The 20,203-nt window shown below is 41.4% G+C and overlaps 3 protein-coding genes across 5 annotated transcripts in view; all 3 read left to right on the top strand.

Moving 5' to 3' along the window:
• Nucleotides 1–1,433, top strand: part of LOC109461663 (bone morphogenetic protein 1-like) — a 7,789-nt gene extending 6,356 nt beyond the window's left edge. The window contains exons 5-7 of the mRNA XM_019758044.1: nucleotides 409–501; nucleotides 835–1,143; nucleotides 1,336–1,433. Coding sequence (XP_019613603.1) covers nucleotides 409–501; nucleotides 835–1,143; nucleotides 1,336–1,433 — 500 coding nt within the window. The remainder of the gene's footprint in view (nucleotides 1–408; nucleotides 502–834; nucleotides 1,144–1,335) is intronic.
• A 2,279-nt stretch (nucleotides 1,434–3,712) lies between these two features.
• Nucleotides 3,713–7,427, top strand: LOC109461683. Of its 3 annotated transcripts, XM_019758063.1 has the most exons (6): nucleotides 3,713–3,838; nucleotides 4,117–4,169; nucleotides 4,861–4,942; nucleotides 5,183–5,376; nucleotides 5,765–5,878; nucleotides 6,734–7,427. In XM_019758063.1, exons 4-6 carry the CDS (start codon nucleotides 5,192–5,194, stop codon nucleotides 6,792–6,794), a joined length of 360 nt encoding a protein of 119 aa, XP_019613622.1. In that variant the 5' UTR covers nucleotides 3,713–3,838; nucleotides 4,117–4,169; nucleotides 4,861–4,942; nucleotides 5,183–5,191; the 3' UTR covers nucleotides 6,795–7,427. The 3 variants fall into 3 exon arrangements, with proteins under 3 accessions (XP_019613622.1, XP_019613623.1, XP_019613624.1); XM_019758064.1 differs by lacking the exon at nucleotides 4,117–4,169; XM_019758065.1 differs by lacking the exons at nucleotides 4,117–4,169; nucleotides 4,861–4,942.
• Nucleotides 7,428–10,543: 3,116 nt separating this feature from the next.
• LOC109461700 (obscurin-like) overlaps nucleotides 10,544–20,203 on the top strand; it is an 88,717-nt gene continuing 79,057 nt past the window's right edge. The window contains 3 exon segments of the mRNA XM_019758086.1: nucleotides 10,544–10,939; nucleotides 17,576–17,603; nucleotides 18,669–18,711. Of these exon segments, the coding sequence (XP_019613645.1) occupies nucleotides 10,633–10,939; nucleotides 17,576–17,603; nucleotides 18,669–18,711 (378 nt within the window). The 5' untranslated portion in view covers nucleotides 10,544–10,632.

Below are 20,203 nucleotides of genomic sequence, written 5' to 3'. Positions count from 1 at the left end.
CTAACAAGAGAATCTAACAGTACAAGGATCCCTGACTACCAGATGCAGATAACCACATGTGGACCTAATGGACCATGGTGTTAGATGTTAGACAGCAGTTGAAAATGCATGTCATGTTTTTCTATACAGTGTCTGCATGGAAGAAAAGACAGCCCAGCTGCAGAGAGTGTGACATTTGCGCCACCTGTCTACGTTTCCTGGAATTGCAATTACAAACATGTAACAAACGTAACAACAGTGAGCCAAGCTGTTTGTGTTGGGTGTTAGGCAGGGCAGCAGTAAGAAATGAGGTTGAAAACCAGTGAATTCCCCTGGGTGCAATATCATTCAATGTTAGGTTTTCTGTTAGGTTTTGAAATGCACCATGGTTTGCTATGTCCAATTTCTTGCCATATATAGAGCTGTCAGTCGACCCCATCACCAGCACATCTAACAAGATGTTCGTGAAGTTTGATTCTGATGAGAGTGAAACGACTCAGGGGTTCCAGGTTTCCTACACGGGTAAGGTTTGAATGCATTGAGCATATTTATGTTTACCGAAGGAAAAGTATGTTTTTGCCCAGTTTCTTCCTCTTCTTCTTCTCCAAACAGTGACCTCTGACCTGACCAATGGCATGATTTATTGACGTCTGTCACCATGGTGACTGGTGTTGGGCTACATAATGTTGCAATTTCATGGTCTGCTCTGCTCCTGTCACCATATACTAGTAGTGCATGTATGTGAATGTATGACATTATGCATTTGCTTTGCAAATGCTACTTCTCCAGTTTCTTTGCTAGCAAGACGTTTTTGATAGCTCATGTTTGTACGGTGTTTGTGGGTTTAACTGACAGCGACTCCTGTCGATCTGACCACAGAAGTGCAGGTGGAACCCACCACGCCTCCTGGCGATCTGACCACAGAAGTGCTGCCGGGCCCCACAACGCCTCCTGGCGATCTGACCACAGAAGTGCAGGCGGACCCCACAACGCCTCCTGGCGATCTGAAGACAAAAGTGCAGGCGGACCCCGCAACGACTCCTGACGGTCAGTTCAGAGGTGGGATGCCTGACCCTACAACGCCTCCTAGCGGTTTGACCAATGAAGTGCAGCCGGAGCCGACAGAGCCTGTTGACGACACAACAGGCATGGAAGAGAATGGCGGTAAGAACACTGGACTGTTTTGATGAATCATCAGGGTTTTAACCCTGAATGATTTGTTAAGATCCTAAATCTATGTAGAAGCGTTTTCACCAAGAATCAAAATGTTTCATGCCCTTGATAAACGTATTGAAGACGGCAGTTCTTTTTCTTAAAATGGATTTACGTTTTGCCTTTTCTTTTACCTTTTGACAGAATCCGGGGCGAGTGTTGCTACTACCGTTCCCGGTAGCGCGTTGGCAGTCATCGCTCTGGCTCACCTGGTTCTGACCTACTGTGGCATGTTCGGTTAGGTACAGGTCAGACAGAAGCCGACAACGTTCAGCAACTAGTGTGCCGTTCAGTTGTCTTTGCTTCTGGGCCAGCGAGCGCCGAGTTATGGCCTCTGTTATTTTTTTTCTTAAACTCAACTTAACATTTAATCATGTATAAGCTTGGTATTGCAATTATCTTTCCGTTTGCCACCAATATCATGAAGTTCTCTTTAACGGCCTAAAATCATGTCAATGTTTTTTCTCTTTTTGAACTCGTGTTGTCAAATACCGCAAACAGGTAAACTTAAAACGGCATGGCTAATTAGCTTGAAAATCTTGTAACAGTTAGGAGTTCTTGGTAGCTGTCGAATTCTCCTCCAGAACGGTAGATGACAGCAGGGGTAGCTCTGCTCGACAATACCAGGATTGGGTGAAACGGGCATCAATACATCAAAACGAAATGGTTAGTTTCAATTCTAAAAGCTGCTGCGAACATTGTGAACATTTTGAGCCTTGATCAAGCACAACCTGGCTTTGAGAACACTAGCAAAAGAGAGACCGGGCCGGAGTCAGTCAATGGAGGGTTTTCTGCACGTACAGGAGCGATGTATAATGTTGTTTTAGAGCCTCACAGTAATTATAAACAACGATGTAAAAACAACGACAACAACAACGTAGGCCCCAAACATGCTAACTAACTGACTGTGTGATCTGCTACTGTTTCAGTAGCTGTGTGGGATTGTTGGAGGAGATAATAGTTAGCCACTAGGTAATGTATTTTAGATAGTCTATGACTAATTTCTCTGGGTGTTCAACAAGCATTTTAATCAGAGTACGTAGTGTACGTGTTTTGCGTTACTACAATACCTTATCGATGTGGTTTATAACACTTGGATTCACTGGTGGCGCAGACGGCATGGAATAATGTTGCATGGAGACATGTAAAACCTGAATCCTCTGCAGGTTTGAGAAATAAAAAATTGGGACATCCATAGCAGAACGAATTGTGGTGATTATTCCTTACTGTGCAGAAATCCAATAACCAGCCAATAATACTATAAAATTGAGTTTTAAACACACTGTAATGGTGTACACATTTTTATGATCTTAAATCCCTGTGTCCATTAAAAGTACTTAATGCATCACAGAATATCGTCGAATCCTCTGTTCTATTTCGAACACCTTATGATGTTCGATCAAACACATCGAACCCTCTGTTCTATTTTGTACACCTTGTGGTGTTCGATCGAACACATCGAAACCTCTGTTTTTCTTCGAACACCCGGAATGATTAAAACATAGCGCCGCCTGGTGGCCGAATTCATATAGCATCTATGTAACATTGACCTTCAGGAGCAACTTCAGCCTGCGGTGTCAAAACAGTTCCTGTCGCCGCGAGTGTTCTTGCCGGAACTGGAGAGTTCGTGAGGGAATCTCGACCATCTGGAGTGTCTGGAGTGTTTATCCGTTCCGCCCAAGTGTTGTTCAGAGTCGAACGGTCCGATGATCTCTTTTTCTGTGTGTTCGATACCAAAACAGCTTATGTTGATGACGCAATCATTAGTAATCCTAAGTTTCACACAGAACGTAATGCGCATTTTATGGATTTTTGGTCGACGCTGCATCAGAAAAGCGGTCGTCATGTGGAACCCATATGCGAAATTACTTAGTACTAGTATGCTGTGTGTGTTGCGCGCACGTGTGTTTGTGTATTTTAAAAGACAGATCTAAAATAAACCATCCACGCTAATACTTGTTTCGTCTGTGGTGGCTTCTTCAGTATAGTCAAAACAAATCACGTAATAGTAGAAGCAATGTATCACAGGATGGTTTATCTATGCCTTAGTATTGTTACAGTGTTGTACGTATGTTTCATAGTGTGTGGTGCATACTCTCCAAGCAGAGGTTGTGGGGGAATGATCGTTACCTTTTTATCTATGGCCGTTTTTTTGTCCTGATCCCCACCAACGTTGGTGGCCGCGGACCTTCTCTGGCTAATGGATACTGCATGGCCATGGACAATTTGATACTGTCTTTTTGCCACCGAGAGGGATCTGCTTGGAGATTATGTGGAGCATGGCATCAACAGGATTTGCTACCTAGTGCTCCACCATTCTTGTTGTTGCAATTTTCATAAAGAAAAGACGAAAGCTCTGGAACATTCCCTGTCCCATTACGTCAAGGACGCGTGACGTCACACCGCTGAGTCAGGTGGTGGTTGTTTTTGTGGGTTTTGTGAAACAAGTGGTTTTAACGTGTCCTTCATATCATCATATCCGGCGCCTTTATAATACAGGCACGCAGGGCGTCAACAACAACAACAGATTTACAGCGTACCCACTGCTGCTGGGCGGATTTTATTTTGCTCTCGATTTTCATCATTTTGTGTAGAAGAATCGACTTTCTCGCATCGCATCGAAGCTGAACTTTCGCTGTAGCAAAAGGTATTGTGTCATTTTATATCAAATTTATACTGCAACAAATTTAACACCGTACTGGTGATGGGTGGATTTTTACTCCGCTTTTCTTCAATTTCGTCATTTTGCGTCGACTTCTTTTCGACTTACTGCCATTGAAGCTGATTTTGGCTGTATCGATATCAAAAGGTATTGTGTCAATTGATATCATATTTATGTTAAGAGTCAACAAGAAACAATAGATTTAACAAACTGGTACTGGACGGATTTCAGTTCATTCTCGATATTTTCATCATTTTGTGTAGAAGAATCGACTTTCTCGCATCGCATCGAAGCTGAACGTCGGCTGTATCTAAAGGTATTGTGTCATTTGATATCAAATTTATACTGAGAGTCAACAAACAACAATAGATTTAACAAACTGGTGCTGGGTGGATTTTTACTTCGCTTTTCTCGATTTTCATTATGTCTTTTTTCGACTTTCGAATTTTCTGCCATCAAAGCTGAACTTAGGCTGTATCGATATCAAAAGGTATTGTGTCAATTGATATCATATTTATATTAAGAGTCAACAAAAACAATAGATTTAACAAACTGGCACTGGGCGGATTTTAGTTCATTCTCGATATTTTCATCATTTTGTGTAGAAGAGTCTCCCTTTTTCGACTTTCTAGAATTGAAGCTGATCTTCGTCGGTATCAATAGGTATTGTTCCAATTGAGATCAAATTTATACTGTGCATCAACAATAAACAACAATAGATTTAACAAACAAAACTGATGTAAGGATTTCGGTTCGCTGTTCTCGATTTTTATCATTTTGTGTAGAGAAATCTCCTTTTTTCGACTTTTTCGCATCGAAACTGACTCCAGCCGTATCAAAGGGTTTTGCGCCAGTTGTGAGTTGATATCATATTTACGCGGACAGATTCTGTTTTATACAACAGACTGTTTTATGCAATGGCTTATACAACGATTTCAGTGATGTAAGAGCCTGTAATTCTAGAGTTGTACACATGTAATCTAACTCGGAACTTTCATATCACACAGGCACAGGACGAGTAGGAACAAGGCGCGAGCAGAGGTGTTTTGGAACGACCATATAAAGTACAAGCCGATCTAATATCATAAGGTAACACGCAATACAAAGGACAACTTCAGGTTTACGCAGTTTAGCTGTAGAACAACTTGTTACACCTAACCCCTGAGCATCTAACTCTAAACATTGTTTAAAGCTATCTATTGACAATGCCCCTACTGTACTTGGTGACAGCGAGTTCCACTCTGCGATAGTTCTGGGAAAGAATGAATTCTTGAACACCTCAATCCTCGGTTTCAACACAACAAACGTTTGAACAATGATGTTTTTCAGACCCTAAAGATGCAGCTGAGTAAGACCCTGAGTTTGGTTTCCATGGCAGCGGTGATGTCAGCGTCCTTCTGTCTGATCGTCAGCGTGCATCAAGAGCCGTGGGGTCCTGGGGACGAGACGCGGGGCCCTGGGAACGTGCTGGACTGCTCCAACCACTTCGTGCTACAGAGGGTCACAGATACAACTCACGGCAGGTGGGAAACAAACAAACAAACAAACAAACAAACAAACAAACAAACAAACAAACAAATACCCACAGAGGAAGTGAGAAAATGGAATATTTGAAGAAGACAGAAATATTTGTAGTATATATTAAACAAACGTGCGCACGTAAACAAGCATTCAGAAAGAAGAAAGAAAGAAAGAAAGAAAGAAAGAAAGAAAGAAAGAAAGAAAGAAAGAAAGAAAGAAAGAAAGAAAAAGAAAGAAAGAATTGAATTCAGTTATAGGTTGTCATGTATAAGACAATTAAGTGTACAGCTTTGAGCATTTAGAGAGGCGCAGAAAGAGAGAAAGGAAGAAAGCATGCACAAGAAATTTCAGCAAATTTTGACATCCTTTTGTCTATGTTTCTATGTTCAGATATTACCAAGACAAAGACCTTATCGTGAGTGACGTCACGCGCCTACGGACTGTTCCACTACCCAAGCCCGTGGGGGTGTCTCAGGGCCAGCCAGCTGACGTCCAGTATTTCTGGCAAGTGTCAATCATTGGTCTGCTTTCATTTCAAGATACTAGTAATATCTATAAAGATGTGTTCCCTGTAATACAATAGTGATACTGTAGATACACACGCCACCTTGTATCCGTGAATAGTTTCATCAGGTTGGTAAGTCACTGACTAAAGAGACTCTTTCTACACAACCAAGTGGTTCGTTTACAGACGACGTTTCGGTGACCGTCTGTCACCTTCCTCAGGACAATTCTGACTGTAATCACGCATATGTATAGATTTGTAAATATTGTACGTTTGGGAATGCATCTATAGCAGCGACACCTGTGCTGCAGTGCAATGTGAACAAGTTAGAATTACCCTGAGGAAGGTGACAGACGGTCACTGAAACGTCGGCTGAATAAAAGACTTGGTTGTGTAAATGTAAAAAGAGTCTCTTTACTCAGTGGCTTACCAACCTGATGAAACTATTCACGGAAACAATAATACTGTATACACACGCTAGCTTGGTTTTGTGTACTTTACTCTAAATAAGCACAGCACGCGACCCTCTTTGCAGGAGAGACACTCAACAAGTCTTCAGAGTACTTCAAACTCTTGTGGTTTGGAGTGTTTACATAAACCTGGGCACAAAACAGTGGATGTTAGGTGTGGTCGTGTACCAAGGTCAAGGTAAAGAGAAAAAGAGTCGCAACTGCATTTTGAGCACAAGGCGCTAGGTTATACCGGCTATACAGATACAGATATTAGGTAGCTGCGTCTTAGGAGAGTTTTTGGTCAGTTGCAGTATGTGTTGTTTGTTGTAGTTTACCCTTGTTTAAAGGCCTTATTCTCAGCATGATTGAAATGAAACTAAAACAAAAATTCTGTTCGAACAGGTCCGATGACGTCAGAGCAGCGACACGCTCACAACCGCAAAGGCTTACGGGACAGATGTGACGTAATCGTCCGACCAAAGAGAAAGCTGTATCCAGTATCTATGAAGGGGGCCCAGTGTGGGGAAAGGAAGTGTCTTTCCTAACATATCAGTTACAGAATATACTTTCAGTAACTGATAAAAAATGATAGATGTAACATAGCAAATGCTATCTGTAACGCCTGTCACTTGAGTGATGTATCCAGTTGCTTGTTTTTTTGTTTCTGTATTACGTTCTATTCAAGAGGTGCTCAAAATCTTTATATATAGGTTATACTTGTTTTTAGACTCATTCTCAGTTACTGTTGACAAATAGCAGATGCTTTCTGAAACATCTGACTCTTCTAAGATTTTATCCAGTTCCTTGATGTATTTTGTTAATATTAAGTTATATTCTACCTGGGTGTCTGACCTTCATCCAAAATTTCTGTTTATGATATGTCATGAAATCATATGGTTTTGTCATTGCTTATTCTTGATATTTCACCTTATGCACTTTCTGTACTTTGATTTACATGTAATGATGCTTATTCTTAGTTCGTCGTTGTCAATAGGTTTGCTGATTTTGTTTCTTTTGTATTTTTGTTACGTTGCAATAATTTCTTTGACAATGGGACACTGAGCCTTGAAACGTGAATAAAGTGATGATTAGCTTATAAACACATTTATTCTTTTATGAGTTTGACACTATCATTTTTTATCTTATCAAGGGCATGCCTATAGAATATAAAATATTTTCATAATATACTAAGAAACACCAGGAGCAGCTTTGTGTATTTACTTCATGATTCACCACAAAAAAAGTCTCATGAGAGCCACTCAAAATGTTTTGGGTTACTGTACAGCCAGTGAGGACAGATGTTTGTTGACCTTGGACTTGAAAAGTTTAGGTTATACCCATATGGGAAACAATCACGTGGTAGCTTTTCATAGTGATATGTTGTTTTTTCACCCCAAAGAGCACAGAGTAATCTCCAAGCAGATCTTTTGGTGGCTCCAATACAGTATCAAATTGGTCATGGAGTAACCATTTGCCATTTTGCTAGCGTAGAAAAAGATGTTGGTACAAAAAAAGAAAGCCCAAAGCAAACGCCTAACACATAGAAAACGCCTAAAAATAAGTCGAAGCCTAAGAAAAATACATTCATATGGCTGTCAATAGCAGTAACTGGTGATGTCCTTGGTGCTGAAATGGGTATCCCTAATCTCGTGCCCAGAGCCTCCATAGATTGCGGTTACACGCGTTGTATACTATCCTGGGTACGAGGTGGGGATAAGCTGGTCCGCCATTGGCTATTGCTCTGTGACGTCAGACCTTGCCGCCAGAATCTGAAAATGTCGTCTGCAGAGGCAAGAAAACATCTCAGATGTTTCTGAGGTAAAATTTCGCTCCACAACCGCCGCCGGCTTCTAAAAAAAAAGGTAGGAGTCGTAGGATAGTGTTGAATTTAAGTAGCCATGAGTTGGAAATGTATCTAGAAAGGGTTACATTCGAAATCGCGAAAACGTAGTATGTCGATGCTTGTAACTTTGGCAGGTGGGGAGGGGGGCAATAGTTACGCGTTGTCTGATACTTTTCACTGAGGGAAAGCGCTCTGTGAGAATGTTCGCAGTCCTCGAACTGAGCACTGAGTAGAGTTGCTAAGTTTCTAGCGTAGAATGTACCATTATATCGCGTAGTCTCTGCAGTTTTGCGCGTGTTTAAGTCCGTCAGTAGGTCAGATACATGCAACTTTGGCTTTTGCAGGTGGGGAGGGGGGCAATAGTTACATGCTTTTTATTGAGGGTAAGCGTTCTGTGAGAAATTTCGCAGTCCTCGAACTTAGCCCTGAGTAGAGTTGCTAAGTTTCTAGCGTGGAAATGTGCCATATCATGCAGTCTCTGCGGTTTTGTGTGTATTTATTTCTGTCCGGCCACCGCATACATTTCTAGGTCGTGGCTGATGCTTTTTTCCTGGAGGTAAAAGTTCTGTGACAAAATTCTCAGTTCCAGAATAGGGCTGTGAGTTGCTAATTTTCTAGCGTGGAAATGCACAATCATATCGTGCAGTCTCTGCAGTTTTGCGCGTATTTATTTCCGTCAGTTCACAGTATATATTTCCAATACTTGCAGTACTGTCGCCAACCGTAAGCTACATGTAGAGTAGCCAACGATTTGGGAAAGGACATGGTGACTTTAGGCTGAAATACGAGAATATTATACTATGTTACCACAGCCAAGTAGACCACTCAATGGACCGATAAAATCTGGTCTATGTGGACAGGTAGTCACTGTAGATTCTCAGGATTCTCAATGCTTGTGTGAGTGCAAAAAAAAAATATGTGAAAATATAAAGAGACCACGAAAACGTGGTGACATTTTTTGTTTTCTTAACTTGCACATAGTGTCAATACAAAGTGTAGAAAAAATACCATAAATATATGAAATGTGCGGGAAGAAGCCAGAGGCCATATACATTGTACATGCACTTGATCTTCAACTAATTGATAACAACCAAATGATAGTTAACAATGGACAGGTGGTCCTTGTATCGAGATGATCACTTGTACATGTTTGACAGTGTTTCATTCTTGCAGCTGCACGATGTGTCATGTAATGTTATAATGTTATTATGTTTAATGTTGCAATTTTATAGCAGGTGGGATTTAGACTCCTGTCACCATATATGTGAATGTGTTTGAGTACTGCTTTCACTTCTTTGAGCATCCTTAACACCATAACTCCTGCTTGTAAATCTAACAATCCGTTTGTAAGAGCCATATGTATCGAGTTCCTCCCATTCTGTAGAAACTAAAACCCGGAACTTTGATACATGGCAAGGCATGGCAAATAGTCAACATAGCAGAGACGCTACCGGATGAACGTGGACTAACCTCCATAGATATGCATATTTTACTACGGGGTACGAAAAAAGTTGATAAACATTTTCACACTCCCCCCTATAGCCTAGCCTACCATACTCGAGAGAGACAACGTTGGATTTGATGTTGAAGTCTAACCCGTCTTTGCATCGCAAACTTGTCGCCTGTGACTGAAACGAGAGAAAAAAATGCCCTGCGGATTTTTTCTTCTTGAAATATTACAATACCGTAGTTAGTAGCGACACAGGGCTGCTGCCACAACTTGAGCAGAAAGCTACAAAGAAAGCTACAAAACATCCCAGCGACGGCTGATTTCAATAAGACCGCCGTTTAGTTTTTTACTGCAGCTAGCGCTTGAGTACGACGCTTCCAAGAAAGTGAATTTTTCGTCGCATAATCCCGCAACAAGAATAGCAACACACGATGGTAGATAACACCGCAGTTTTATCCACGGTTACAAATTGAGTGGGACGTCCGATGACCAAGGCAGCTGGCGAGGGGACTAGCGCGTAGCCATCTTCTGACGGGATCTTATCAAAGTAGGGAGCGGTCCAACTTGGGCTGGCGTGCCTCGAGTTCTCGCATTGCCTTATATGCACATGGCCGCTCCCTCAGGGGTCCGGTCTTTAGACCGTTCCATATTTCTCGCCATGTCTCAGGGGTTTCTTAGTTTGGCGACAACTCCCCGGGAACCCCAAATATAGCCGCCTGCATGTGTGCGAGGCGTGCGGTAGATACCGTCGGTCCGACTTAGCCTGTGCTAACGAACCCCACCCCGCCGATATCAGCCATCAGCTTTGTTGTTCTTGGCCGGGGACAAATTTCCGCGGAAGAGTGCGAAAAGGTAAATATATCTAGCGCTTTCAGATTGTTGGTTGGACTTAATTAAGTCGATTTGATCCATACGGTGGTAAGAGATAATACATACAATACAAAACGGGGGGCGTATTTTGAGATTTGGGTCAGTGTTGGGTTGAGAGTGTTGGGCGTACTAACAGAGATGGCTCCCCCGGCCGCAGGTCCAAAATCGCCGCCGAAGATCGTTTCGAGTCCCCAGGAGCTAGCGATCCAGCTAGGGCAGCCCTTGTCGCTAACCTGTGGGGTACAGGGCAACCCCCGTCCGACCGTTACCTGGTACTTCAACGGTAAAGACACCGCCGGCCTCGCGGGCTTTCGTTTAGCGGAGAAGGGCAACAGCGTAAGCCTAGAAATCAGCCGCTTCGACGTGCCGTGCTTTGGGAATTACCTTTGCGTTGCCCGGAACGAGCTTGGAGAGGCTAAATTCACTTTAGCGCTTGATGCACAAGGTAGGATTTTTTGTTTATTTTAGACATTCTTTAAAAATTTAATACACGCTGGTGTAGCAACGTTAGCCTAGAGTTCAGCCACTTCGTCCTACCGTGCCTTGGGACTAAGTTGCCACTGCGTTGCCCGGAAGGAAGCTAGTTGAGGCTACATTCACTCTAACACTCACTTGACACACAAGGTAGGATTTGTCTTGTTTCAAGTGATCTTAAATCTACAAACATTTACACGCGCCCTTCTTGTTTTTGTCTTTTCATTTACAGCGAGATTTTCCAGCTAAATCTACCAACGGAGATAAATGAACGAAACCAAAACCGACCCTTAACAATCATACGTTAAGTAATAGACACAAACAAGAAAATAAACACAACACAGCACTTCACATTTCTTCTACCTACCAGGATTTTTTAAAATTCTCTTCAACAAAAGTTCGTATTAAAACTTTAAAACACAGTGTGAGTATAGTGTAATCCACGGTCTTAAAAAAACTACATGTATAACCGGTTGTGACCAGTCAAGCACTGGAGCCATAATTGCGTTAAGCGTCTAAATGCTTCGCGTTTCTGACATGACTCGCCGAAATATCTTAACGCCCAGAATGTGACTGAGTTTGCAACAATTCTGTTGCACTTTGTCCTGATTTACAAACATAGTGTGCAAGCCGCAACATTGATGTAGCAACATTGTTATAGCAACATTGCAGGTAATAGCCAGTTATTCTTTCTTTACATTAATCTACTGGGAAACATTCAAAACAACTACAAACAATGTTTCTGATATTTAGCTTAATTGTAGTCTAAGGCTTTTAAAATTCTTTAGTATATAAGTATATTCTTTTTAGAGTGAAGACACAATTTCTTTAAGACTCGCAAAGAACGTATAAAAGTATTATCAGACCACCACTAGGCTTTACGAGTAAATATTGTGGACCAAGAGTCTTATACTGGAGAAAGTGCTGCTATATTTAGATCAGTGAAGGAAGGGGGAGGGTGTACCCTGGCGCATTAGGAACTCCAAATCGGATTAATTCGTATATAAATGATAATACTAAGACAGGTGGGTACAGAACTTTATTGCACGACAATTGTACATGGTACAATGTATGACAACAACTATATTGAACATAGTACAAAAAGAAAGGCATGGAATAAAACTTAACATCCTTAGTACTAAAACAACAACTGCAAGCATAAGTCTTTGATATAGTGTTATAATAGAGAGGGGCTAATTACGAGTTTCCGTATTTTTTCTAATAACAAAGCTCTCTTATATATTTACCTATTTTTGCATTGTGAAAGTTATTGCATCTAAGATATATTCAAATTTATTTCAAGCATCGAGTCTCTTGAAATCTATTGTAATTGAGTTACGAAATTTTAATATCTTATTATACGTATGCTGTTGGTAGTTCGTTTTGTCTTATACACTAGGAATATGCATATGGCAACGTAAATGACTTGCACAAGAAAGTAGATGAAAATCCTCTTCCTAAGCAGAGCAGGAAAAAACAACATGCATGAACTACTGACCTAAAAGCAGTGACTCCCTCATGTCATTATCAAATCCCCATTCCTGCGTAGTATTCTGCCAAACACGATGTTGACCTTGAAGTCGAAATGACTTTGACCTTGGCACAAGACCAGAAATAGTCCGTGAGAGTCGGCACGGAAATCTTTTCTCCCTTTTTTGTCATTCTCTCCTGATAAAACTGTTGATTCACAGTATAATTTACTAATGTATCTATTAATTTGTTTACACCAAAATTCTCTACCTGATTTTGTTTGTTTGAATAAGAGATCTCTCAGTGGTTGCTTCTTCCTTTTTTGGCATTATTTTTAACAGAACTGTTAATGTACAATATGATGTATCTATCTATTTATTCATTTATTCGTTTACACCAAAATGCTCTGCATGTTTTTATTTGAGTGAATAACGTCGTACTAAAACTCATGGTATAGTTCACTGTGTTCTAGCCAGATTATTTTTATTTATTTATTGGTTTGGCTGTTCAACCCTCACAGCCAGGGCAGCCTAACTAGCCAGTGCCCGTGGCTATTACAAAGGGCTTACCAAGACATGACAAAACATTACAGCAACTTATAAGGTGGCTTAACAATCTAAAAACAAGTATTACACTATTCTATGTAAATAAAAGCCAGATTATAATGTCGCAAACACGGAAAGAAAGTAGAGAAATTCGCACGCTTTCTAGTGTCCATCATTTGTGCCACTGTTGACATAAATAGACAAGCCGTTAAGAACTGCGGTGTTTCCAGAGTATTTGCTGACACGCGGCCGAAAGTTTTCTGTAAATGTTTGCTCTTTCTGTTTGCCTGCGACCTGTCTGTACCTAATCACAAGGCCCTGTCGTTTGGATGCTAATGAAACCAGTCGGGCAGAAAGTAACTCATGTCTGGCAGGAAGGAAACCAACGATTAGTTTGCAACTGATGTTTACAACTCGCTGTCACCAAGTACAGTAGGGGAATTATCATTAGATAGCTTTAAGCGATGTTTAGATTTAGATGTTCAAGGGTTAGGTGTAGCAAGTCGTTCGGTGTAATGTAGCCAGCTGCCGCCGCGCCGCCTGCCTGCGAAGCTGGTGTGTTATACCGAAGGATGGTTATACCGGCTATACCGATACGGATACAAGAGGAGAGAAACAGAACTTAGCCTGCATTTAAAGACATCAACACAATTTCAGGGTGGCAAAACAAATATTTTGGATGAGGAAATTTGTCCGATATTGACACTTACCGCACATTTTCGTGATCATTTCACACTTGAAGCATTTGAACTAGCCCTAAAACAATCGACATGAGGAGTCTCTTAATGTTTTTGGATACCACCTACATGTACAGATACATGTAGCTACAACCATCCCACGCTACAAAACCATCGGATTTGTGACCACAGATATGTTATGGGATAGGGTTCCTTTAAAGTGCTACATGGAATAAATGACCAGAAAATTGACTCTGAAAATCTAGTAGCTGTACTGTAGTTGCCATGCCCTGAAATCGCTTTGGTGCGAGAAAACCAAAGAATAGTTTGCAAGAGGATAGAAACAGAACTTAGCGTGTATTTACAGACTTTCCCCGACTTTGAAAAGTTGAACTTCGTTTCTTTGCATTAGTATTGAAGTAGACACACATATGGTATGAGGTTTGCAGCAGTTGATTCAGATTTGTTCCATCATCACTCTTGAAGAAACCATTAGTACAATCCGGAAAATGGCATCCAACGTGCGCTAATCAACTCCAACTGTGGATAGCTGTTTTTTTCCGAGCAAGAACTTGGAGCTATGAGGCGAGTTGCCCACAAGCTCACTCCCATTGGAAGAGCTGCAGTGTACAAGGCACAAGTACGCAGTGTTATGGAGTATGCTTCACTGTGCTGGATGAGTGCACCTGCCACCTCGTTGGGACTCCTGGATTCTGTTCGAAGGAGGGCACTTAAAATCATAGGAACAAACGAACAAGAAGCCAGGTTGACACTGAACATCCCATCTCTTCAGCACCGTCGCCAAGTGGCTGCTGCGGCACTCTTGTACAAAATGCACACCGACACATGCCCAGCAGGCCTGAAAACAATGCTCCCCAAGCCTTACACCTTCAGACGCACAACCAGAACTAGTCTTGCTATGCCAACCCACGCACTTGCACAACCGGTATCTAGAACCAGCTCCACCGGCCGGACCTTCATCCACTCTGGAGTTCAGATCTGGAACCAACTCCCAGAATCCATTGTGGGCAACATCAACAACAACGGACTGCAGTCCTTCAAAGTCAGAGTCCATCGACACCTCCTTCACTGCAATTGAGAACTTGGCAGCTGTGAGCCACTGATTGCCCACTGATTGATCCATTGTACAATCAGTGGGTATTGCTCACTACAGCATATTATAAAAAAAAAGAACCACTGACTGGAACACGAAAAGTTTTGTTCTGAATGATACTATACATTATGTACACTACTACAAGAACGAACAAACAAACATCATACAATTAACATGAAAGTTCATCTGTGTTAGTAGTAATCATAGTAAAACATCGAACTTTATTCCAACACAAGGGTTACACGTTGTGAAGTGATTGTTCATTAATTATCCTGATGAAGGTGACAGTGGTCGTCGAAAATTTGATCGCTCTGTAACTCTTGTGTTGGAATAAAGTTCAATGTTTTACTATGAAAACATCATACAATGTTTCTCTTGTTGAAGATGTCTAAATGTTCCCAGCAAAAGTTTTGATGCGACTTCTTGATCGACCAACGCGAACCGTGATTTGGCAAGTGATGTGCATGAGAAAAATGATGGTGCTTTATTCAATTTAAGAGTCGTTTGTTTAATTCTATTTTCGTTGTAGATTACTACGTTACTATCTGTACAAAAATTCAAACTACGTGAGACAACGAACAAATTTTATAATCAGATTTAATCTCTCTTATTTTTTTTTTCAAAAAGTAGCAGTGTACAAATATCCCACTTTCTCACATCTGGCTCTGGGATTATATTCTGAACTACAGACGCCTTGTATGTAGATATGAAGTATCTATATTATCTATTTAGGGCAAAATAACAAGTGACTAAAATTATCAGTTAATGTGGAGCCGGTAGAGAATTGGTACTCCTGATGTCTTACTTTGTGGGACGTCCATCATAAGATAGCTTGTTATGGTACAGACGTGAGTACAGACTGAGTCCCTGTGTATTAGGTGTCGGTGTTCGCAGATCTAACGTCAGATATTTAGAACAGGAATAACGTGCATATCGTGCCAAGATCTTTTAAGGGATGAAAGCTGCAAGTTTGGGATATCTAGCAAACGTAACCTACTTAGGGAGTTTTTCTTTCAAGAATTTTAACGTGCTTGTGAGCTAGAGGGTACTAGGGGTCAGGTAGAGTTAAGGAAGGTCAGTGACGTGCTAGATGGTGAGCTTATTGGCCAGACCATATTTGTATTGTACGTCGGTGAAGGTTAAACATCAAGGTAATGAGATACGCCAAAAACAGTCACTCAAGCAACTGGATATGCTTTTGGGCAATAAAGAGCTGTTAGAAAAAGCAGGTTTTTTACAGGCAAATTTGTGTTGCCTTTACGTTTGAAATTTGTGAGGGTAAGACCAGATACTCACAGTGGCTAGCTACCCTGCCTCTGGACTAAGTTGTTGGGAGTTTGAATCCCAGCTATTGTCGCTCACCCGACATGCACGCTACTGTTAAGGGTCGCAGTTCTTAGGACAGGACATTAAGCCGTAATCCACTGTTGATTGTGCTATGGGAATTTCCCTGATACTATGGACCTGTCGATACTGTACATAGCATCTCTCTTCTCTGTCACGACCAGTGGAAGAGTAGTTTTCAATGAGCTGAACTGGTTCGAGATCACTTTCACGTTTTCACCCTCTGCTTAACCAGCGCGGTCTGTGTACTTTACTGTAGCGACGTGCAAATATCACGAATTTGTTACATTTCTTCAAAAGGTCGCGGGAGGTCAGGTCTAAGAGAACGACCCAGTCATGCCTGACTTTGCTTATTTTCTGGTCGCCCTTTTGAACCGGAACGTCACTCAGTGTTCCCCTGGGGTTTAAGAAAGTCGTTCCAAACATAACTTCCCTTCTTTCACGTACAAGTTCGGATAAACGTTAGTAGAGGACAAGAGAGTCCCTAAAGCTACATACTAGAGGATAACAGATAGCACAAGATGAAGAGTGGTGCAATCCTTCTTCACTTTCTGTCTGTATTAAATAAACAGTTTAATCGTTTCAATTTTCTTATTTTCTGCAGTCATACCCGTCTCAAATGGTAGGGACGTAGGTGATCATAGGGTCTTAGAAACAAAAGCGCCACCTTGTGGCAGTCGGGCACACTGCAAGCTTGGTGTATTATCATCTGTTTCACTTTAACCTACATTTCACTTTATTGGCCGGCACTTATATAGTAAGAGGTGGAGTCAGGGCTGTCATGTACTAGTGTATAACCGACTTGTGTTTTCCATAAGCGTTTACTTCAAATTACCACCTTAATCGCAGTTCAGAACACACCACATTTCTTATACAGCTTTGTTTACAGAAGATACAATAAATATTATGTTACACGTCGAATGTTTGCTTCCCCTAAGATACTCAATGCACCTTGAAATTGGTCACACTATAAGTTGATGTGAGATATCAACCATATGTGGGCTAGCTGGTATAGCTACAAGAATTAAGAAATATTTCAGTGACATTATAACACTTTGTTTGACTATAAGTGCCATGCATTGTATTTATTTGCTTAACATGTCCTCAACATTTTCCTGACATTACCCAAACAAACACACACATGAACATCGCTAAAGTATGTACTAGTGTATACATATGTATCCTTCTTTATAAAGTACATAATATTTCCTGAGTAAAGAGACTCTTTTTACACAACCAAATCTTTTATTCAGCCGAAGTTTCAGTGACCGTCTGTCACCTTCCTCAGGGCAATTCTGACTGGTTCACATTACACAGCAGCACAGGTGTCGCTGCTATAGATGCATTCTCAAAGGTACAATATTTACATATTTACACATATCTTGGTTGTGTAAAAAGAGTCTTGCCAACCTGATGAAACTATTCAAGTAATAATATTTCCTGTTTTGTTCTTTCAGCGGACCAACTTGGCTCGTCTGCGGAGAGGTACGTCAGTTTGAATTCTTCTTAAGCTTCGATGTTTTTGTACGTCAGCAAAATGACGTTCTCTCGCATTATCCTTACTCATAGGACGAATCTTTATCTTTTATGATAACAATAATTCGCACTAACGTCTTTGCTGTGCGTCACCACATATGACCGTTAATTGACCTCAGATATTGGTCAAAGGACAGTAACTGTTGTAGCTGGAATTGTCATAATCCGACTATCCCAAAGTGGTAAGGACTCAAATTTATGTTGTGGCACTCTATGTATTATTATTTCAGTGCATCCTTTACCATTACAACCGCACGAAAAGTTGAATTTGCCAACGGTATTGTAGATTCCAACAGCAGTGTTTTTGTCCCAAAATGAACATATTTGATGAAAAAGAAAAATAGTGCACAACTCTGATGTCTAAGCAAGGAGGTCATCTTGCTTAGACGTCAGCTTTTTTTTCTTGTTCATCAAATATGCTCATTGGATATGCTCAAAGTGTTAAGCAATGAGGTTGTCTGCCTCTAACCTCCCTGGTCTAAGTGTTTGCGTCGCCTGTGCGAGTTGAAAAGTTGAATTTGCCAACTGTAGTAGATTCTAGCAGCAGTGTTTCTGTGAGAAAAAAAATAGCGCACAATGCTGATGTCTTAGGAAGGAGGTTATCTGCCTCTAACCTCCTTGGTCTCAGTGTTTGCGTCGCCTGCACAAGTTGACCTTGTCCCCCCTCCCCACCCTTCTCCCTGCGTCCATGTACGAAATACCTTTCCCTTTCCGTCCTCGCCCGCCTGTGTGCCTGACAGTGACGTTCCTATGCCGTGTCGAGGTCCCCCGGGACTCTAAAGACCTTCCAACCTTAACCAGACGCACGCGGAATGCGACATGTTTCTATACAGAGGACGGAACCGCAGACGTCGCTCTAAACTCACCGTCTAAAATTTCGCGTCGACCAAATTTGTCGTCGTCCGATAAATAAGTCAGATAAAAGACGAACGATTCTGTATCTGCTGCGCGACGATTGATACATTGTAACTGACATCCTCTGACGGTTTTCTTTCTTCTTCTTTCCATTTGTAGACTTGAGCCGCCCGATCTAAAGGACTGGGACTTTGTTAAGAAGGTATGTAAATGTTTCCTTTTTTTCTTAACATTTTAAGACGGCGACATCCGTTCAACATAAGAAGTTATATTCCCGCTAAGTCTCACAGTGACGAGCTTTCAGTCTGTCGACATGAACTTCAAACGCTCGACGTTACGAAGATCAAGAGCTTAGTATCGTAGATTGGGAAGTGTTTTGAAACGGGTTTGACCAATTAGAGACTTAACATACCGTCTGAAAAGACGGTTAGATGTACGCTAACGTGTTGCTCTTTAAGTCTTTGATGGTACCGTACAGACAAAAACATCCGTACTGTTGTTTTCTTTTTTTTTTGCGGCGAGAACTGAAAAGAATTCGAGTTATAACCTGTTGTGCAAATTGTTGACAGACGAAGTAGTAGTGTGAAGGAAAACGCCTGTCAGATTTGCCTGTATATACCAGCCTGAAAACAGGTCATAAATCCGCGACATGTTGAAACACCGAAGCGTCCGTCTGTGTGCGAAGAAATAAATCCAGACATTCCCGTTGAGACACGACCTCGCCTGCGATCACGTCCGCGTTTTCAAGGCGAACATTTCATCCGAAGATGATGGAACGAGATTTAAACGTGCAGCAACTCAACTTTGTCTTATTCTACTCAAACAAGGCTGCATGGAATATATATCCGGACATAATGCCCAGACATCTTGTCTACTGGCTACAAGATTTCTTTTTAAAATGTGTACAGGAAATTCTATGATATTATCTACTTTCTGTAAGCATTTAAGCGTTGTAATTTATATAAATTGTGTTTTCCTTCCCATGAATTTTGTTCATGATTGTTGAGTCAAGTTGTCTCAAGGCCAGGACGGACTCAAAACGCTATTTGAATAAGATTCCTAAATTAGAGATGTGTGCACGAGAATTTTTAATTCTGATGATATTGTTCTAATTTATTTAACCCTTATACTGTATACAATGTTGTATATACTATATTACACAAACTATGTTTTCCTTCCCCTGAATTTTTTTCACGGCTATTGTGTTAACTTGCCTGTGGGACGGACTGAAAACGCTGTCTCTATTTTAGGACGCATAAGACATAAGATGTTCTATATAGATGGCCAAAAGTCGCGGAGTCCAAACAAGGCGACCGCTCCCTCCCCTGTGTGCAGGCTGACTTCCTTATCAATGCCTGCGGCACACTGGTTCACATAATTCCACTGCCACGGGTCGGCAGCACACACGGAAGTAATGTAGCAGCCTGGATGTTTTCCCGTAGCAAGGATTTTGAAGGGGAGGGGTGGGGGATCTGAGGGACCAGCGAGCAACATAGGCGAGGGGGGGGGGGGTCGGCATAGGTGCGAGGTTCCTAGGTAGGGGTGTCTCCTAGGAAAATCCAAGTTCTGAAAAGGCATTTCCTGCGTTTTTGATACGATATCAAAGGAAAAAAACAGACATAACTTTAATGACAAAGTGAGCAGTTCATACCCTTGCTTTCCCGTAGCCAGGATTTTTGGAACGGGGGGGGGGT

Source organism: Branchiostoma belcheri, unplaced genomic scaffold (genome assembly GCF_001625305.1).
Source record: "Branchiostoma belcheri isolate BF01 breed outbred unplaced genomic scaffold, Haploidv18h27 scaffold95, whole genome shotgun sequence".
NCBI lineage: Eukaryota > Metazoa > Chordata > Leptocardii > Amphioxiformes > Branchiostomatidae > Branchiostoma > Branchiostoma belcheri.
Note: the sequence above shows the minus strand (reverse complement) of the source record. Positions and strands in the feature narration are given on the sequence as shown.

Coding starts and splice junctions, on each gene's coding strand:
- LOC109461683 (XM_019758065.1), top strand. CDS start 5,192: ATGCAGCTGAGTAAGACCCTGAGTTTGGTTTCCATGGCAGCGGTGATG. Junction 5,377..5,764: donor ACAGATACAACTCACGGCAG/GTGGGAAACAAA, acceptor TTCTATGTTCAG/ATATTACCAAGACAAAGACC. Junction 5,879..6,733: donor GCTGACGTCCAGTATTTCTG/GCAAGTGTCAAT, acceptor CTGTTCGAACAG/GTCCGATGACGTCAGAGCAG.